Here is a 13,524-nt window from a genome sequence, read left to right as displayed (position 1 = left end):
AAAATCTCAACCAACATCTGTCTCTTTTTTATTTTTCACAACTTAACTTTATTTGATACTTTAATTAATAAATATTTAAAATGGATTCCACCTAAACATTTTTTTTCATGCTTATACCTCTTTTTTTATAACACATTTTACTCTGAAAAATATGACCAGCTTCCATTATTAATAAACTCATAGTAAAACAAATTAAAGAGAGATTCACCCTTTTATTTGTTTTGATGTAAAAAAAAATTATTAGCAACAATAATAGAGAGTTTAGTAAAATTACACGTACATTTGCTGTTATTTTATTCACACAGTTATATTTTTTAATTGTTTTAGAAAATAAACAACATCCTTTACATATTAAATTAGTAAGAATATATATATATATATATATATATATATATATATATATATATATATATATATATATATATATATATAGTTTTTGTTCAGATAAGAAGCTAATATTTCACTTTAAGATGGTTCACTCATTATATTATCTTTATTAGAGTTTTACTTGTAAAGATGATTAGGAGAGGGCTAACTTCGTCAGTATGATATTGTTAAAAAACAGTTGATTTAAAATATTTATTGATTATTTAAGATAATTTAGCTTGAGAGTATTGTTGAAGTATTAATATGTACCAAAGTCATCTCATATGTAATTTCACCCTTACAATTATAACTCTTAAGATTTGTATGATTTGATGAACCCGTTAAAAAACAGTTAGTGTAACATACTTAAAAAAATGTAAATATATGCTGTTTTACATATTTAAATTGTGTAGAGAAGAAATTAACAAATGCAAGACACATGTGGGGTAAATATATGCTGTTTTACATATTTAAATTGTGTAGAGAAGAAATTAACAAATGCAATACACACTTGACTGAGGTAAAATATCCATTCAAATACGGATAAAAAGAAAAACAAAACAGAAATCTGACTTTTAATAAAAGTAAAAAAATAATTTGTGATGTATATTTTTTATTTGAAGTCACACAATATATATTTTATTTTTTATAATTCAATACGATGAAGTATTTATTTTAATATGAACTGTTAGTAAAATTAAGTAAATCACACTGTGTCAATCCCTTGTCCTAGATAAGTGAATAAAATTCAAATGTAAATCCATTATCTTAATTGATTCACGAATAATGATAAAAAAATTATTCCTTAATTTAATTTGGTTTATCCTACCAAACAATTTTAAAGGTTATCATTTTTCATTTTTTTTTCTTAAAAAACTAACTGTACTGTACAACATTATTAGCTTTTCTTTTTATTCTATTATTATTTTTATATATTTATTTGTTTTTATGAGCAGCATTTATTACATCTTTCTCCCTCCACGACAACACACGTCACACACAGGCAACTCACGGTTACCGGAAACTGTGTTCCTCGTCCTGGTATGAAAATATCAAACATTTTTATAACAGAAAGGCCTTCGAAGTAGTGACGTGTTACATCACATCACGTAAATATAGGTAATAAGCTCACAACAAGTTTTCTCCTTTCACCCATTCGATTCCTATTGGCCCTACCATTTTCTCTCTCTCTCTCTCTTACACACACTCTCTCTGGTCATCTCTCTTTCTGTCCTGCATCTTTCTTTTCTTCTCTTCACTCCTCAGGTTCCGATCCAATAGCAACCCATGACGGAGGAGCGGAACGTGCGAAAAACACGTGTGGTCGACGTGGTTCTCGACTGCGTCATACCCTACATCGATGACCCTAAGGACCGGGACGCCGTTTCCCAGGTGTGTCGACGTTGGTACGAGCTCGACTCCCTTACCCGGAAGCACGTCACCATCGCCCTCTGCTACACCACCACGCCGGCGCGTCTCCGCCGTCGCTTTCCGCACCTGGAGTCCCTTAAACTGAAGGGGAAGCCCCGCGCCGCAATGTTCAACCTGATTCCCGAGGATTGGGGAGGCCACGTCACCCCCTGGGTTGAGGAAATCTCTCAGTACTTCGATTGCCTGAAGAGCCTCCACTTCCGCCGCATGATTGTCACCGATTCCGATCTTCAGCTCCTCGCTCGCTCCCGAGGTCACGTGCTGCAAGCTCTCAAGCTTGACAAGTGCTCCGGTTTCTCCACCGATGGACTTCTCCATATTGGTCGTCTTTGCAAGTAATTACCTTAATTCCTTTTATTATTACTACTATTACTTCTGTTAGTTTGCTTTCTTTCCAAATTAAGCATCCTGTTATAAAAATTAATGACCAAAATATGATTTTCTCTTGTTCATCATGGAGTTACTAAACTTTGGAGACAGAACTTTTTAATTTTCTCTGTGAATTGTTTCGTAACTTCAGTTTTAGTAACTAATTGGTTTGTTTGCTCGAAAGGGGATAATTTATGACGGATTTTTGAAAAGTTATGTATCGATAAAGGGGTTTAACAGTGACTAGCTTAGTTGCCCTAACTGTTGTTGTGTTTAAAATAATTTAATTTTCTTTCAAAATTAACTATCCCTTTTTTCTCTCTCCATGCACCGAAAAATAGCATTGCTTTGGCAGGTTCATGTCAAATTCATTGGATTAATGCCAAACATAGTGATGAAAAATGGAGTAATTAAGTTTCATTGACTTGAAATTTGCATATATAATGTTCCGCTACTGATGTTTTGTTGAAGTGGTTTAGCAGTTTGAGTTCCTTTTCTTTGAATATGTTCAGTTGGGTGTTATTCTTCGTTGAGGTGTTGGATTCTTTGACCTAAGATTCGTGTGTAGTTGGTGCTTTTTATTTACTCGATTTGCGTGGTGATGGCTGTTTAGTTACTATTCACAGAGCCCTGAATGGCTAACCAGTAACGCCAAGTGTTATTACTTGTTTCGCTAATCCTCCCTGCTTTTATTGCTATGTATCCATTCCAGTTGTCTGGCAAAGGAAGCTTTGTTTTGATGGCATTGGGTAATAAATTGTTGTGTCACAATATCAGTTACTGTAAGTTACTGTTAACTATTGAGGATTCCTAAATTTATGAGCAACATACCCATTATATAAGTATATGAGCGGAAAAAGTGGAGAGGTAAAAAGAAAAAAAAAAATGAAGGATTTTAGGGAAAATTATACGATGTGAAGAAAAATATTTAGGAAAGAAATTGAATGAAAGATAAGATGGAAGAAAACGTAGGAATATGTATTAGCTATAAATTCATTATTTATTGGTGCATCCTGGGGAAGAGGTAGCTGGTTTAATTTCGGTTTTGTTCCAATGTCGGTTACTAGTTTTTTATTTTTTCCAACAGTTCTTCAAATGATTAAATGGGTTGAATTTCGTTCTCCTGAATTTGGAATCTTCGAATTGAGTGTATTTTTTCTGGTGATTAGTCATTTATGGAGTAGGTTATGAGGATGGCGATCAGTTTCTGTAACTTGTAGGATGAAGATATAAGTCTTCTTCTCACAGTATATGCGTTCTTTTTCTAAACTGAAGTATTGGCATTCTTATACTTTATGCTTCATTTAAGGGAGAAAGAATCTTATACCTTTTTCAGTTTTCATTTTATTTTCTTTGAATAAAAATTACATGATAACAGACATCTTGGTTTTAGGGAATAAATTCTAGGCATATTAGAATTTAGAAATACATTGGTACGATGTACCACCTTGTTTATTGGAAGCTAAAACTTACTTGCAGCTAATTAAATTTTTGTGGCTCTGACTGTAAATTTTTCTTTGGCAGGAATTTGAGAGTGCTGTTTCTGGAGGAAAGTTCTATTATTGAGAAGGACGGAGAATGGCTACACGAACTTGCTTTGAATAATACAGTTCTTGAGGATCTGAATTTTTACTTGACAGACATTGCTTGTATAAGGAATCAGGACCTTGAACTCCTGGCTAGAAATTGCCCCAACCTAGTGTCTGTGAAACTTACTGATTGTGAAATACTTGATCTTGTGAACTTCTTTAAGCATGCGTCTGCTCTGGAAGAGTTTTGTGGAGGCACCTACAACGCGGAACCAGAAAATTACTCTGCTATATCATTGCCAGCAAAGTTATGTCGATTGGGTTTAACGTATATTGGAAAGAATGAGTTGCCCATAGTGTTCTTATTTGCAGGCGTACTAAAAAAATTGGATCTCCTCTATGCAATGCTGGACACAGAGGATCATTGTACCTTAATCCGAAAGTGTCCAAATCTGGAAGTCCTTGAGGTAAGTTCCCCAATGTCAAGGATTTCAAATTAACCGCTCTACCTCTTTACTCAATACGTTTTTACTCCTATACAAGCGGCTTTTTATTTTGTCTCTTATATATATATATATATATATTTTTTTTTTTCTTCTTTTTGTAAAATTTTCCTTTCTTTCCTATTTTCCCTCCTATTCAAAATTATTAGTGTTTACCATTTATTTTAGAATAGATAGATACTATATATTTCATAATTTTGAAAATTTTCTTGAAGACATTCTATAATGAAATTATGTCACAATACCAATGGTCATTACTTGAAACAATCAATTGACATGGTTCAACACAAACGTATATGGGTGCCAGATAATTTAAGGAATGATTTTAAATTTTAGAGAGACTACAACTAAAATTAAAATACACTCATGTTATAAAAACTAGAACATATTTAAACCTCGTGTGTGTATCTAAGGTTTTATGTAAGGGTTTGATAATATACTTTCATTTGTCTTTTGAAGGAAACATGTTAACCAGTTATAACATTGAATTTGTTAAAACACTCCTGCATGAAAATATAGATACACACACACCCAAGCAATTGTCAAAATATGTAATCATTATTAATTTCACATTATATAATGATACCAGCCCCAAAATACCTTTCCGTTAATTGTGATTTTGTTTCTGAAGACCCCTTTTTTGATTCATAGTTCTAAATTCCTAGGAATGATAATATATGAAAAAACTTTGCTTTAAAATTGAAATTAGTAAAAATTAAATGATATGAACTTCCTTTTTTTGATACAGTGATATTAATATTTTTTTTTATATATATTTGAGTATGGAGGAGTACATATATGTCAATAATTTTGAATTTAGCAGAACTACATTTGAAACGTTTATGGTTGATACCTTTCTTAATGGACAGACGAGGAATGTAATTGGCGATAGAGGGTTAGAAGTCCTTGGTCGTTGTTGTAGGAGGCTAAAAAGGCTTAGGATTGAAAGGGGTGATGATGATCAAGGAATGGAGGATGAAGAAGGTACTGTGTCTCATAGAGGACTAATAGCCTTGTCACAGGGCTGTTCAGAGCTTGAATACATGGCTGTTTACGTGTCCGATATTACAAATGCATCTCTGGAACATATTGGAAGTCACTTAAAAAAGCTATGCGATTTTCGCCTAGTGTTACTTGATCATGAAAAGAAAATAACTGATTTGCCACTTGACAACGGAGTGAGGGCTCTTCTGAGGGGCTGTGAGAAGCTGAGAAGATTTGCTCTATATCTGAGGCGGGGGGGTTTGACTGATGTAGGTCTTGGTTACATAGGACAGTACAGTTCAAATGTTCGATGGATGCTGCTCGGGTATGTGGGAGAGTCTGATGCAGGGCTTTTGGAATTCTCAAAGGGGTGTCCTAGTCTTCAGAAACTTGAAATGAGAGGGTGTTCTTTTTTCAGTGAGCGAGCACTAGCTGTTGCTGCAACGCGATTAACTTCTCTAAGGTATTTGTGGGTTCAAGGTTATGGAGCATCTCCATCTGGGCATGACCTTTTGGCAATGGCTCGCCCATTTTGGAACATTGAGCTGATTCCTTCTAGAAAGGTGCCTAACCATCAGGATGAGACTCTAGTTGTTGAGCATCCAGCTCATATTCTTGCCTATTATTCTCTTGCAGGGCAGAGATCAGATTTTCCAGATACTGTTGTGCCTTTGGACACTGCCACGCGTCGTGTTGACGCCTAGAGTTCTGTATATACCTTTTTTTTCTTTTCTTTTTCATCTTCTCTACTTTCATATTTGGCTTCTATCTATGTTCCTGCTCTATTTCTAGTTCATTTTAGACCATTACTCCTGTAATAAGCCTGTTTTCATTCAGAAACGCTTCCCCTAAAGAAATTGGTTCCCTTTAAAACTGAAGTTCTCAATTTTGTGAATAAAAGCCAGAGTAGTTTTTTTTTTTCCTTTCATTCATGTTTTCCCATCAAACTAAATGGTAGATATGCATTCTTTAGTTCACTATCATGAGCTTGATTTGGTACATCAACTTTAACCCTTCAGAGAGAAATAAAACACACAGAGAGAGCTAAACATTAATTCGACATGGACCACAAAGAAAACTGTATTTGGAAACTTAAAAGGAAAATCAATCCTTTTTTCCCAAAACTACTAAGTTAAGAAGTCTTTCTTGGCTGGTGTCACATTAGGTTATAATAAAAATATCTGCTATCACACATCTCATCACCACCAATTGGCACTTACAATTGGCACATTTGTCATTTTGTCGAAGGTGGTCTCGTCATTGAACGATGTTCGTTCATTCTTATCCAAAGTGCACGTCAATTATAAAAATGGCATGAAATGATAATCTTATTAAGAAACCGTCCTTGATAACGTGTGTGCGATCCTCTAGACTGGAGTTCACCAAGAAACTCTGAGGTGCAGTTGCCAATCTTATTCACTCATTTTATTCTATTTCACTTTGTTGTTGCGCCAAAGGGATAGAATTTTTTTTTTCTGAAGTTTTTCCTTATCCAATTTTATGTAAATCACATTTTTCTCTCTCTAAAATTGAGTTTTTCTAACCAAAAGATACGGTGATCCTTTGCAACATTGAAGTTTTGTTCCGTCTTGGTTTTGAAGGGCTTCATTTATAATTGTTAAAAGATTTTATCACGTGTCATAATTTATTTTTTTTCATTAACAATTTTTCGGATTTTATTAGTTATGATCTTAATTTTTTAAGGTAAAATTACTTGAATTAGGGTCTATGATTTCCAAATAAGATTGTTTGATTAGAAGAGTTGTTATAAAAGATTTTTTGGTTATGAGTAAGATGCAAATGTTGTAACATGTTGTGGTATGATATTGTGGCCCATAAAAGGCGCAAAAGGCACAATGCGACGCAACGGCTGAAGCAGGGCACTACGGTCGTACTATAATGTTGTGGCCATTGTAGGTGGCTAAAGTGACAATACAGAGCTATTGCCCACCGTACGTTATTTCATCTTAATATATCTAACCTTTGAAATTGACTACAAATTATAATCCTTAAATATTGTTACAAATTTACCAAAATATTGATTTTTTTTCAAATTTTTAAATAGATAATAATATAAAAATATTTCTAATTTTACTACTATATTAATTTGTTTATAAAATAAAGAAATAAATTTATACCTTTTCTTGACTGTAATGAAAAAATTAAAATATTTTTATTTTATGATTTTTCAATTTTATTTTTCATATTTAAATAAATTAAATAATAGGTGAAATAAAAAAATAATATACTATTTTGAAATTTAAGAACTAGTGGACAAATTTTTTGTTATTGAAATTTTAATTATTTATAATAATACTAATATAAATACGGTGAATGACATTAAAGTTAAATAATATTACCGAAATGTTTAGAAGTTAATATATTAAGTAGATAAGACAAAAATTGTATGGGTAAAAAAAAATCATGATGAAAATACAAACTCAATAAAAAAAACGTTGACATATACGTTTAACTAAATTAATCATAATAAAATCTATCATTACGTAACTCTCCAATTTTGAATGATAAAACTACTTAAAGAGTTCATAATAATGTATTCTCACTATTATTGAAGTGTACATTGACGATGACTAATATAATGGTTAAAGAGAAAGGTTGTTGAATTGATGCAGGGTGTTTGAAGGGGAAATTCCATTTTCTAATGTACAAAAGGAGAACCAAAAATATCATTAGTCTTGTAAAAAATATTATTACGTTTAACTTAATCTGGTTTTCAAATTGAATACGGAAGTTGATCCAAGTTCAACATCCAATTGTTCTTTTCGTCTTATGGTCTCAACTTGTTGTATTGTTTTTATTTATGTAAAACAATAATTTTTTTTTTCTTTCCATTTGAAAACATTTTGATTTTTATCTGCAAATTAACAAGGAATAATGTCATTGTCATTTCTTTTTGTGACATAATTTTCTCTAAGTAATACTGTGGGAAATGATTAAGTTTAATGATTCAGTAAAAGTTATATTATAAAAGAAATTATGCAGTTGATAAAAGAAACTATGCAAAAAAGAACTTGATTATGTCCTTAACAATAAATAATGCATCACATGTAAAACTGGAATTCCATTCATTAGTGGATCACTGGAAAATAATGCTAAAGCCAAACTCTATTCTATAAACGGAACTGCTGCAGTTTTTTTGGAGACTTCTTGCACCAGCTCAAACTCTTTTTAAATTAATCGATAATGGTTATATATTCATAATCTCCAAATTTCCTTTCTACCATTAAGACAAGCTCAAATTTATCAAACAACTATTACAGTTTAATATATATATATAAAATCTAATAAACATATTAAAAATCATTATCTAATAAAGTTCTTTAAATTCATTATAAAACAATCCAAACTTATCTATTTAGATCATATTTATCTATTACAACTACTCGGTAGTTTGATAAATTAATTATTATATAATTATTTATTATATTGTTATTATATTTTGGTAAGTATTATTTTAATAGAAATATATATCCAGAATTGATCTATATGATTAGTATTTTTGAAGAAAAACTTATTTTATAAATTATAACTTTCACCTTATTTTAAAATATTATTGATTTAAGAATTAAAGAGTCTTTTATAAATAGATGTTCTCTTTCTCAACATTAAGAAAGAAATTTCCAAATAAAAAGAACAATAAAACCATCTTAGTAAAAAATTATACTTATTTGTATTTATTCATATTTTTACAAGTTGATAAAAAAATTAATCAAGAAATATGATGATGTGTGAAAAGATGAATGGACGTGGTGGAGCAAAAGAAAGTGTGAAAAAGAGAGCTTTTTGCATGGTGATAGCGAAGAAGGGGAATGCATATTCGGTATAAAGTTGAGTCCAATAAAGTTGTCTGGGTAAAAGATTTGTCCCAAATCTTTTGAGAGATCAAAAGAACGATAAAGAGATAATTCATACGTTTTCATCTTTCTTTAGATTCGATGAAAACAAAGTAAGATGTCTGAGTCTCAGTTCTGTTATTTTTTTTACAATATAAATACTTTAAAAATTAATAACTCTTTGTAGTTTTTTTTTTTAATTTAATGGACAATTATTTTATGCTGTACATTTGCATATTTTTAAGAAACTATCTTAGATGTTAATCTGATGATTCTAATTATAAGAAATTTATTCATTTGTCTTTAATATACTTGAAAAGCATTTGTCCTAATAGATTGAGTTTAATCACGAACTATATAAGTGATTTGTATGGAATAAAGTGAAAGTTATAATAGTATTATATCATCATATATGTGTATATAGCAACGAAATAGGTGTTATTAAGTTATTTGTTAAAATTATATTATACTTTAATTTCTTAAGCAATATAGACTTAAATAGTGTGACTGAAAAAAAAATATTAGAAAGAGATATACTCTGATTGTTAGATTTTTCCAGAAAATAAAATTATTAGATACTTCTTTCGTGTAGCAATTTCTAAAACATGAAAATCGCCGTTTTCATAATATCAAACATGAAAAGGTTTATAATTTAAATAATTCCAAGAACCAAATTGATGCTAAGAGAATTAATGGATGGATTTAATTTATATAAGTGTGTTTGTTTTAAGACTAATCTGAGTAATTCTAAATCTCTCGCAAACAAACCAATGTTTCATTCGTCGTTGTAAGCACATCAGAGCAACGTCATTGTTATTCAATATATTTTTGAGAGTGGCAATCATATAATTTCTTCCTATAATTTGGATTCAGAATTTCATGATTTTTAAGATATTTAAATATATTAAATTTAAATTAATTTTATTTTAAATTATTTTATTTTTAAAGGTTCTATTTACTTAATATAATTCAAATTTACTAGATTTTAATTTTTTTGTCTGAATAAAACATTTTAATTATTACCAAGTTAAAAAAATAGTAAAAATATAAAGTAATTGTTAAAAATTAAAAATATTAATATCGATAATTTTTTGTAATTAATCTTGATTGATATTTTTTTATCAAGTTCTTTAAGATTTTATTTTATATTTGCAAAAAAGAATCTTATTTTCATTCAAACACTTAATATACAAAATAAAATAAACATAATAAATATGGACATTGCTAAGTTTAGAATTCACCAATTTCACAAATATGTTTAAGTAACAAATAATTTTAAAAAATTAACTCAACAATTACGTAATGCAATATTTGATTGTTCCAGGATAAGTGAATGTTGAATTATTACTAAATCACTTTTCATTCAAACAATGTCAACATTTTATTATATTAATTGTTTTATTTAATATTCAAATTTTGATTCCTTGAACGCAAATAGCTTAATTATAATATCAATTTAATTATAACCAAATACTCATATTAATAGATCAATATTTAAAAATGCACAGCACGTATCTAAAGTTTGCATCTGCCTTTTGTTACTGTTACTAATAGTTTTAGAGAAAACAAAAATCCGCATAACGCACGAGGCTACAATAAAAATAAAGCATGATTGTTTCAGTGACCAGTAAACGAAGGAAAAATGCTGGCACAACAGTATTGTCACCACAAAAAGGTGGATTTGCTGAAAATTGAAATTAACAAAAGATGAGTATGATAGTGTGAGCCACATTGGCATTTGTACGTGAACATGCCTGTATTCTGATCCAATGAGCATGGGATTCTAGTTAAGTGGAATGCAAACTCAGATTCTACTACCAACGTGATGCTGATGATCAAATCTGGTCAACTTGCTCTCAGAAAGCATATGATTAGAGATGGTGGAAAGTTTCAAAAGACATAAAGCTTACTGTATCATCAGAATCTACACCCAAAGTTTCGATTCAAGTGCTCAAGCGAGTCAGCCAAATCAGCAAGTGAATTGGCTACCTACCAAAATATATTATTACAAGCTATGCTTATGAAGGTACATTTTATATAAATAAGTTTTTATAAGGTTTTGCAACAGTTATAAGTATCTAACAAAGTCCATTATTTTGACTTGGGGCTATATTTTTATATTTTGGGAAATGGAACACTGAGGTCTGAGTGGAAAACCAACAGCAACATATTGGTCTCGGGTTTTGAGGACAGAACATTAATACCATTATGTGCTTTAATTTATAGCATATTGGACAGGAATGAAAAGCTTCCAAAATAAATTACATTTTAAAACCTTCATCTTTTACACACTTGTGATCTAATGGAATTCAATAAACATTGATGCAGATTGAGTCTATACAAACAAATAGACACCTTAATTGTCTGAGTGAGATAGACAAGAAACATTGAAAAGGGTTCACTCCAAAACAGTTCAAGGAATGAAACATTATTTATGTTCATAACATAAAACAAGTACCCTTAGTTCATATACTTGTATTCATGCAGGGCTATATATTATCTATGTAGCAGAACTGGTGTGTGGTTCATCACATGATCAGAGCGGGCACGACAGTGCATGAATACCAAAAATAGCTTCCTTGTTGAAACCCGGATTTTTAAGCTTGGCATAAGTCTCATGAAAAGCACATTCATAGAAATCCAGACCTTGCAATTTGAGGGTCTTGGGAGATACGATGCCAGATGAAGGTGACATCAACATATCATAATTTGGATTGAAAGCCACAAGTGAACCAATATTGTTGTGGCGATTTATCCATTCAAGCTGCACTTTTGGCATGCCATTCAGCTTCGGTTTCTCAGAGGGCATGTGAGATTCATTGAACTTCTCTTGGTGTGATGTAAGATTAACAATGGTGATGTCATGGATACTAGGCCTCCTCTTATTGTATTTCCCTCCAGAAAGCTTTTGCCTTATGTAATACTTTTGAGCATGGCTTGCCACTTGAGTGGGAGTCTTTGTGATCACAAATTTGCGAGAAATATTTCTCCAGTCCCCTTTACCATACTTTAAAAGTCCCATCAAAAAACGTCTGAAATTCAACACCCAAAAATCCATGTCAAGCGCAGGAACCAAAAATCATAGAGATTAAAACTGCATAAGAAGTATCCAGTTTAACTAAAAATTATGTTTTGACATGTCGGCAGTTCTGGATAAATACATTTTAAATTGGATGTATAAAAGTTAAACAGACTACATTTTGATGCAGTTTCCCCAACCAGTGTAAGACATTAAAAAGAAAGAGAAATGAAGATGATAAAAGTGACCTGTGTTCCTCTTCTGTCCAAGGGACCCCTTTCTTCTTCTCCTGATCAGAACTCCTGACTGTTGCAGACTTCTTTCCGCAGGCATCATAACATTGGTTGTCAACCATCTCCAATGAGAAAGAAGAGGTAAGATATCCAGGAATTGGAATCCTTCCTGCTTCTATTTCACTGACATCTTCTTCCAATTCCCTGTACTGTTTTATCACATCATAGACACTTCTTCCCGGGAGCATGGCCGCAACCCTCAGCCATCTGTCAGGGGTATCCTTGTCATATATGGCAAGGGCACTTTCAAACTGCTTATTCTCTTCTCTACTCCATTCTGTGTAGTGACCCTCTTGAACAAACCAATTTGAATTTGACACAAAACAAGTTGGATATGGGGTCTCGAATTCCATACCTTACAACAAAATTCCCCTACACTCGAGATGAACGAGAAACTGGAAAAAAATGAACAACAGCAACAACAGAGAACTCACGCAACTATGATTGAAGGGGCAAGATATTAACAATCCTTCAAGTGTAGTCAAGACTCTACTTTCGGTCAGAGCATAAACTGAAGAATCTACAAGAGTTGAACTTTTACCCTTTAGAATCGAGGGGAATCTTGAAAAATCATGACGTACCTGGAATTGAGATCATAGTAGAATGAAATGATGGCAGAAATAAATAACAAATCCAACAGCAAGCTGATGAAGAAAGTGAACAGTGAAGTCCCAAATTAGACAAGAGAGATTCTTTACAATCAGGAAAGGAAAAGCAAGAAGAAGGTGTTTCCTTTTGGTGAAGCAACTCCTAAAGCAAATGCAGATGACACTAACAAAGTGAAAAACTAGAACAATGGAGTTTAGTGAATTTCAATGGTTTAGACTTGCATCTGTTGGTAACTCTTGTGTGGTTTTCACAAGAAAGGAGAAGCAGGAACTGGTGTGAGAGAGAAATGGCTTCGGATAAATGTCAAATTTCACTGCTCTTATATAAACTTCTGGTTAATTACAAGTTCCAAAAAAAAAAAAAAAAAAACTTCCAGGGAAAGAGGAATTACCGTGGAACTCCCTCAAGTTTATTACCTGTCTTTCACCGTTATACTTAAGAGAATTAGTAAATACAATAAACATTTTTACTAAAATAATTATATAATACTTTATTTTATCTATTCTCTCTTTTCCCATATAATAAATATATGTAAATAATGTCAGTATTAAAATACGCATACAAATA

At 31.5% G+C, this 13,524-nt stretch overlaps 2 protein-coding genes across 5 annotated transcripts; one reads left to right on the top strand and one right to left on the bottom strand.

Moving 5' to 3' along the window:
* The first annotated feature begins 1,510 nt into the window (after positions 1 to 1,510).
* On the top strand, positions 1,511 to 6,110 carry LOC124843671 (coronatine-insensitive protein 1-like). The gene is made up of 3 exons (XM_047320474.2): positions 1,511 to 2,132; positions 3,691 to 4,162; positions 5,068 to 6,110. Exons 1-3 carry the CDS (start codon positions 1,654 to 1,656, stop codon positions 5,884 to 5,886), a joined length of 1,770 nt encoding a protein of 589 aa, XP_047176430.1. The 5' UTR covers positions 1,511 to 1,653; the 3' UTR covers positions 5,887 to 6,110.
* A 5,167-nt stretch (positions 6,111 to 11,277) lies between these two features.
* LOC124843669 (transcription factor DIVARICATA-like) lies at positions 11,278 to 13,251 on the bottom strand. 4 transcript variants are annotated; one of them, XM_088091738.1, is made up of 4 exons: positions 13,047 to 13,251; positions 12,890 to 12,929; positions 12,304 to 12,743; positions 11,278 to 12,068 (listed from the first exon to the last, which is right to left on the bottom strand). In XM_088091738.1, exons 3-4 carry the CDS (start codon positions 12,699 to 12,701, stop codon positions 11,573 to 11,575), a joined length of 894 nt encoding a protein of 297 aa, XP_087947864.1. In that variant the 5' UTR covers positions 12,702 to 12,743; positions 12,890 to 12,929; positions 13,047 to 13,251; the 3' UTR covers positions 11,278 to 11,572. The 4 variants fall into 4 exon arrangements, with proteins under 4 accessions (XP_087947864.1, XP_047176428.1, XP_087947863.1 ...); XM_047320472.2 differs by lacking the exon at positions 12,890 to 12,929 and having other exon boundaries at positions 12,930 to 13,251; XM_088091737.1 differs by having other exon boundaries at positions 12,304 to 12,929.
* Between the last annotated feature and the right edge of the window lie 273 nt (positions 13,252 to 13,524).

This window comes from Vigna umbellata, chromosome 5 (genome assembly GCF_029865625.1).
Source record: "Vigna umbellata cultivar VRB3 chromosome 5, Vumbellata_1.0, whole genome shotgun sequence".
NCBI classification, from domain to species: domain Eukaryota; kingdom Viridiplantae; phylum Streptophyta; class Magnoliopsida; order Fabales; family Fabaceae; genus Vigna; species Vigna umbellata.
Note: the sequence above shows the minus strand (reverse complement) of the source record. Positions and strands in the feature narration are given on the sequence as shown.

Coding starts and splice junctions, on each gene's coding strand:
- LOC124843671 (XM_047320474.2), top strand. CDS start 1,654: ATGACGGAGGAGCGGAACGTGCGAAAAACACGTGTGGTCGACGTGGTT. Junction 2,133..3,690: donor CATATTGGTCGTCTTTGCAA/GTAATTACCTTA, acceptor TTTCTTTGGCAG/GAATTTGAGAGTGCTGTTTC. Junction 4,163..5,067: donor CAAATCTGGAAGTCCTTGAG/GTAAGTTCCCCA, acceptor CTTAATGGACAG/ACGAGGAATGTAATTGGCGA.
- LOC124843669 (XM_047320472.2), bottom strand. CDS start 12,701: ATGGAATTCGAGACCCCATATCCAACTTGTTTTGTGTCAAATTCAAAT. Junction 12,069..12,303: donor TGGACAGAAGAGGAACACAG/GTCACTTTTATC, acceptor GTTGAATTTCAG/ACGTTTTTTGATGGGACTTT.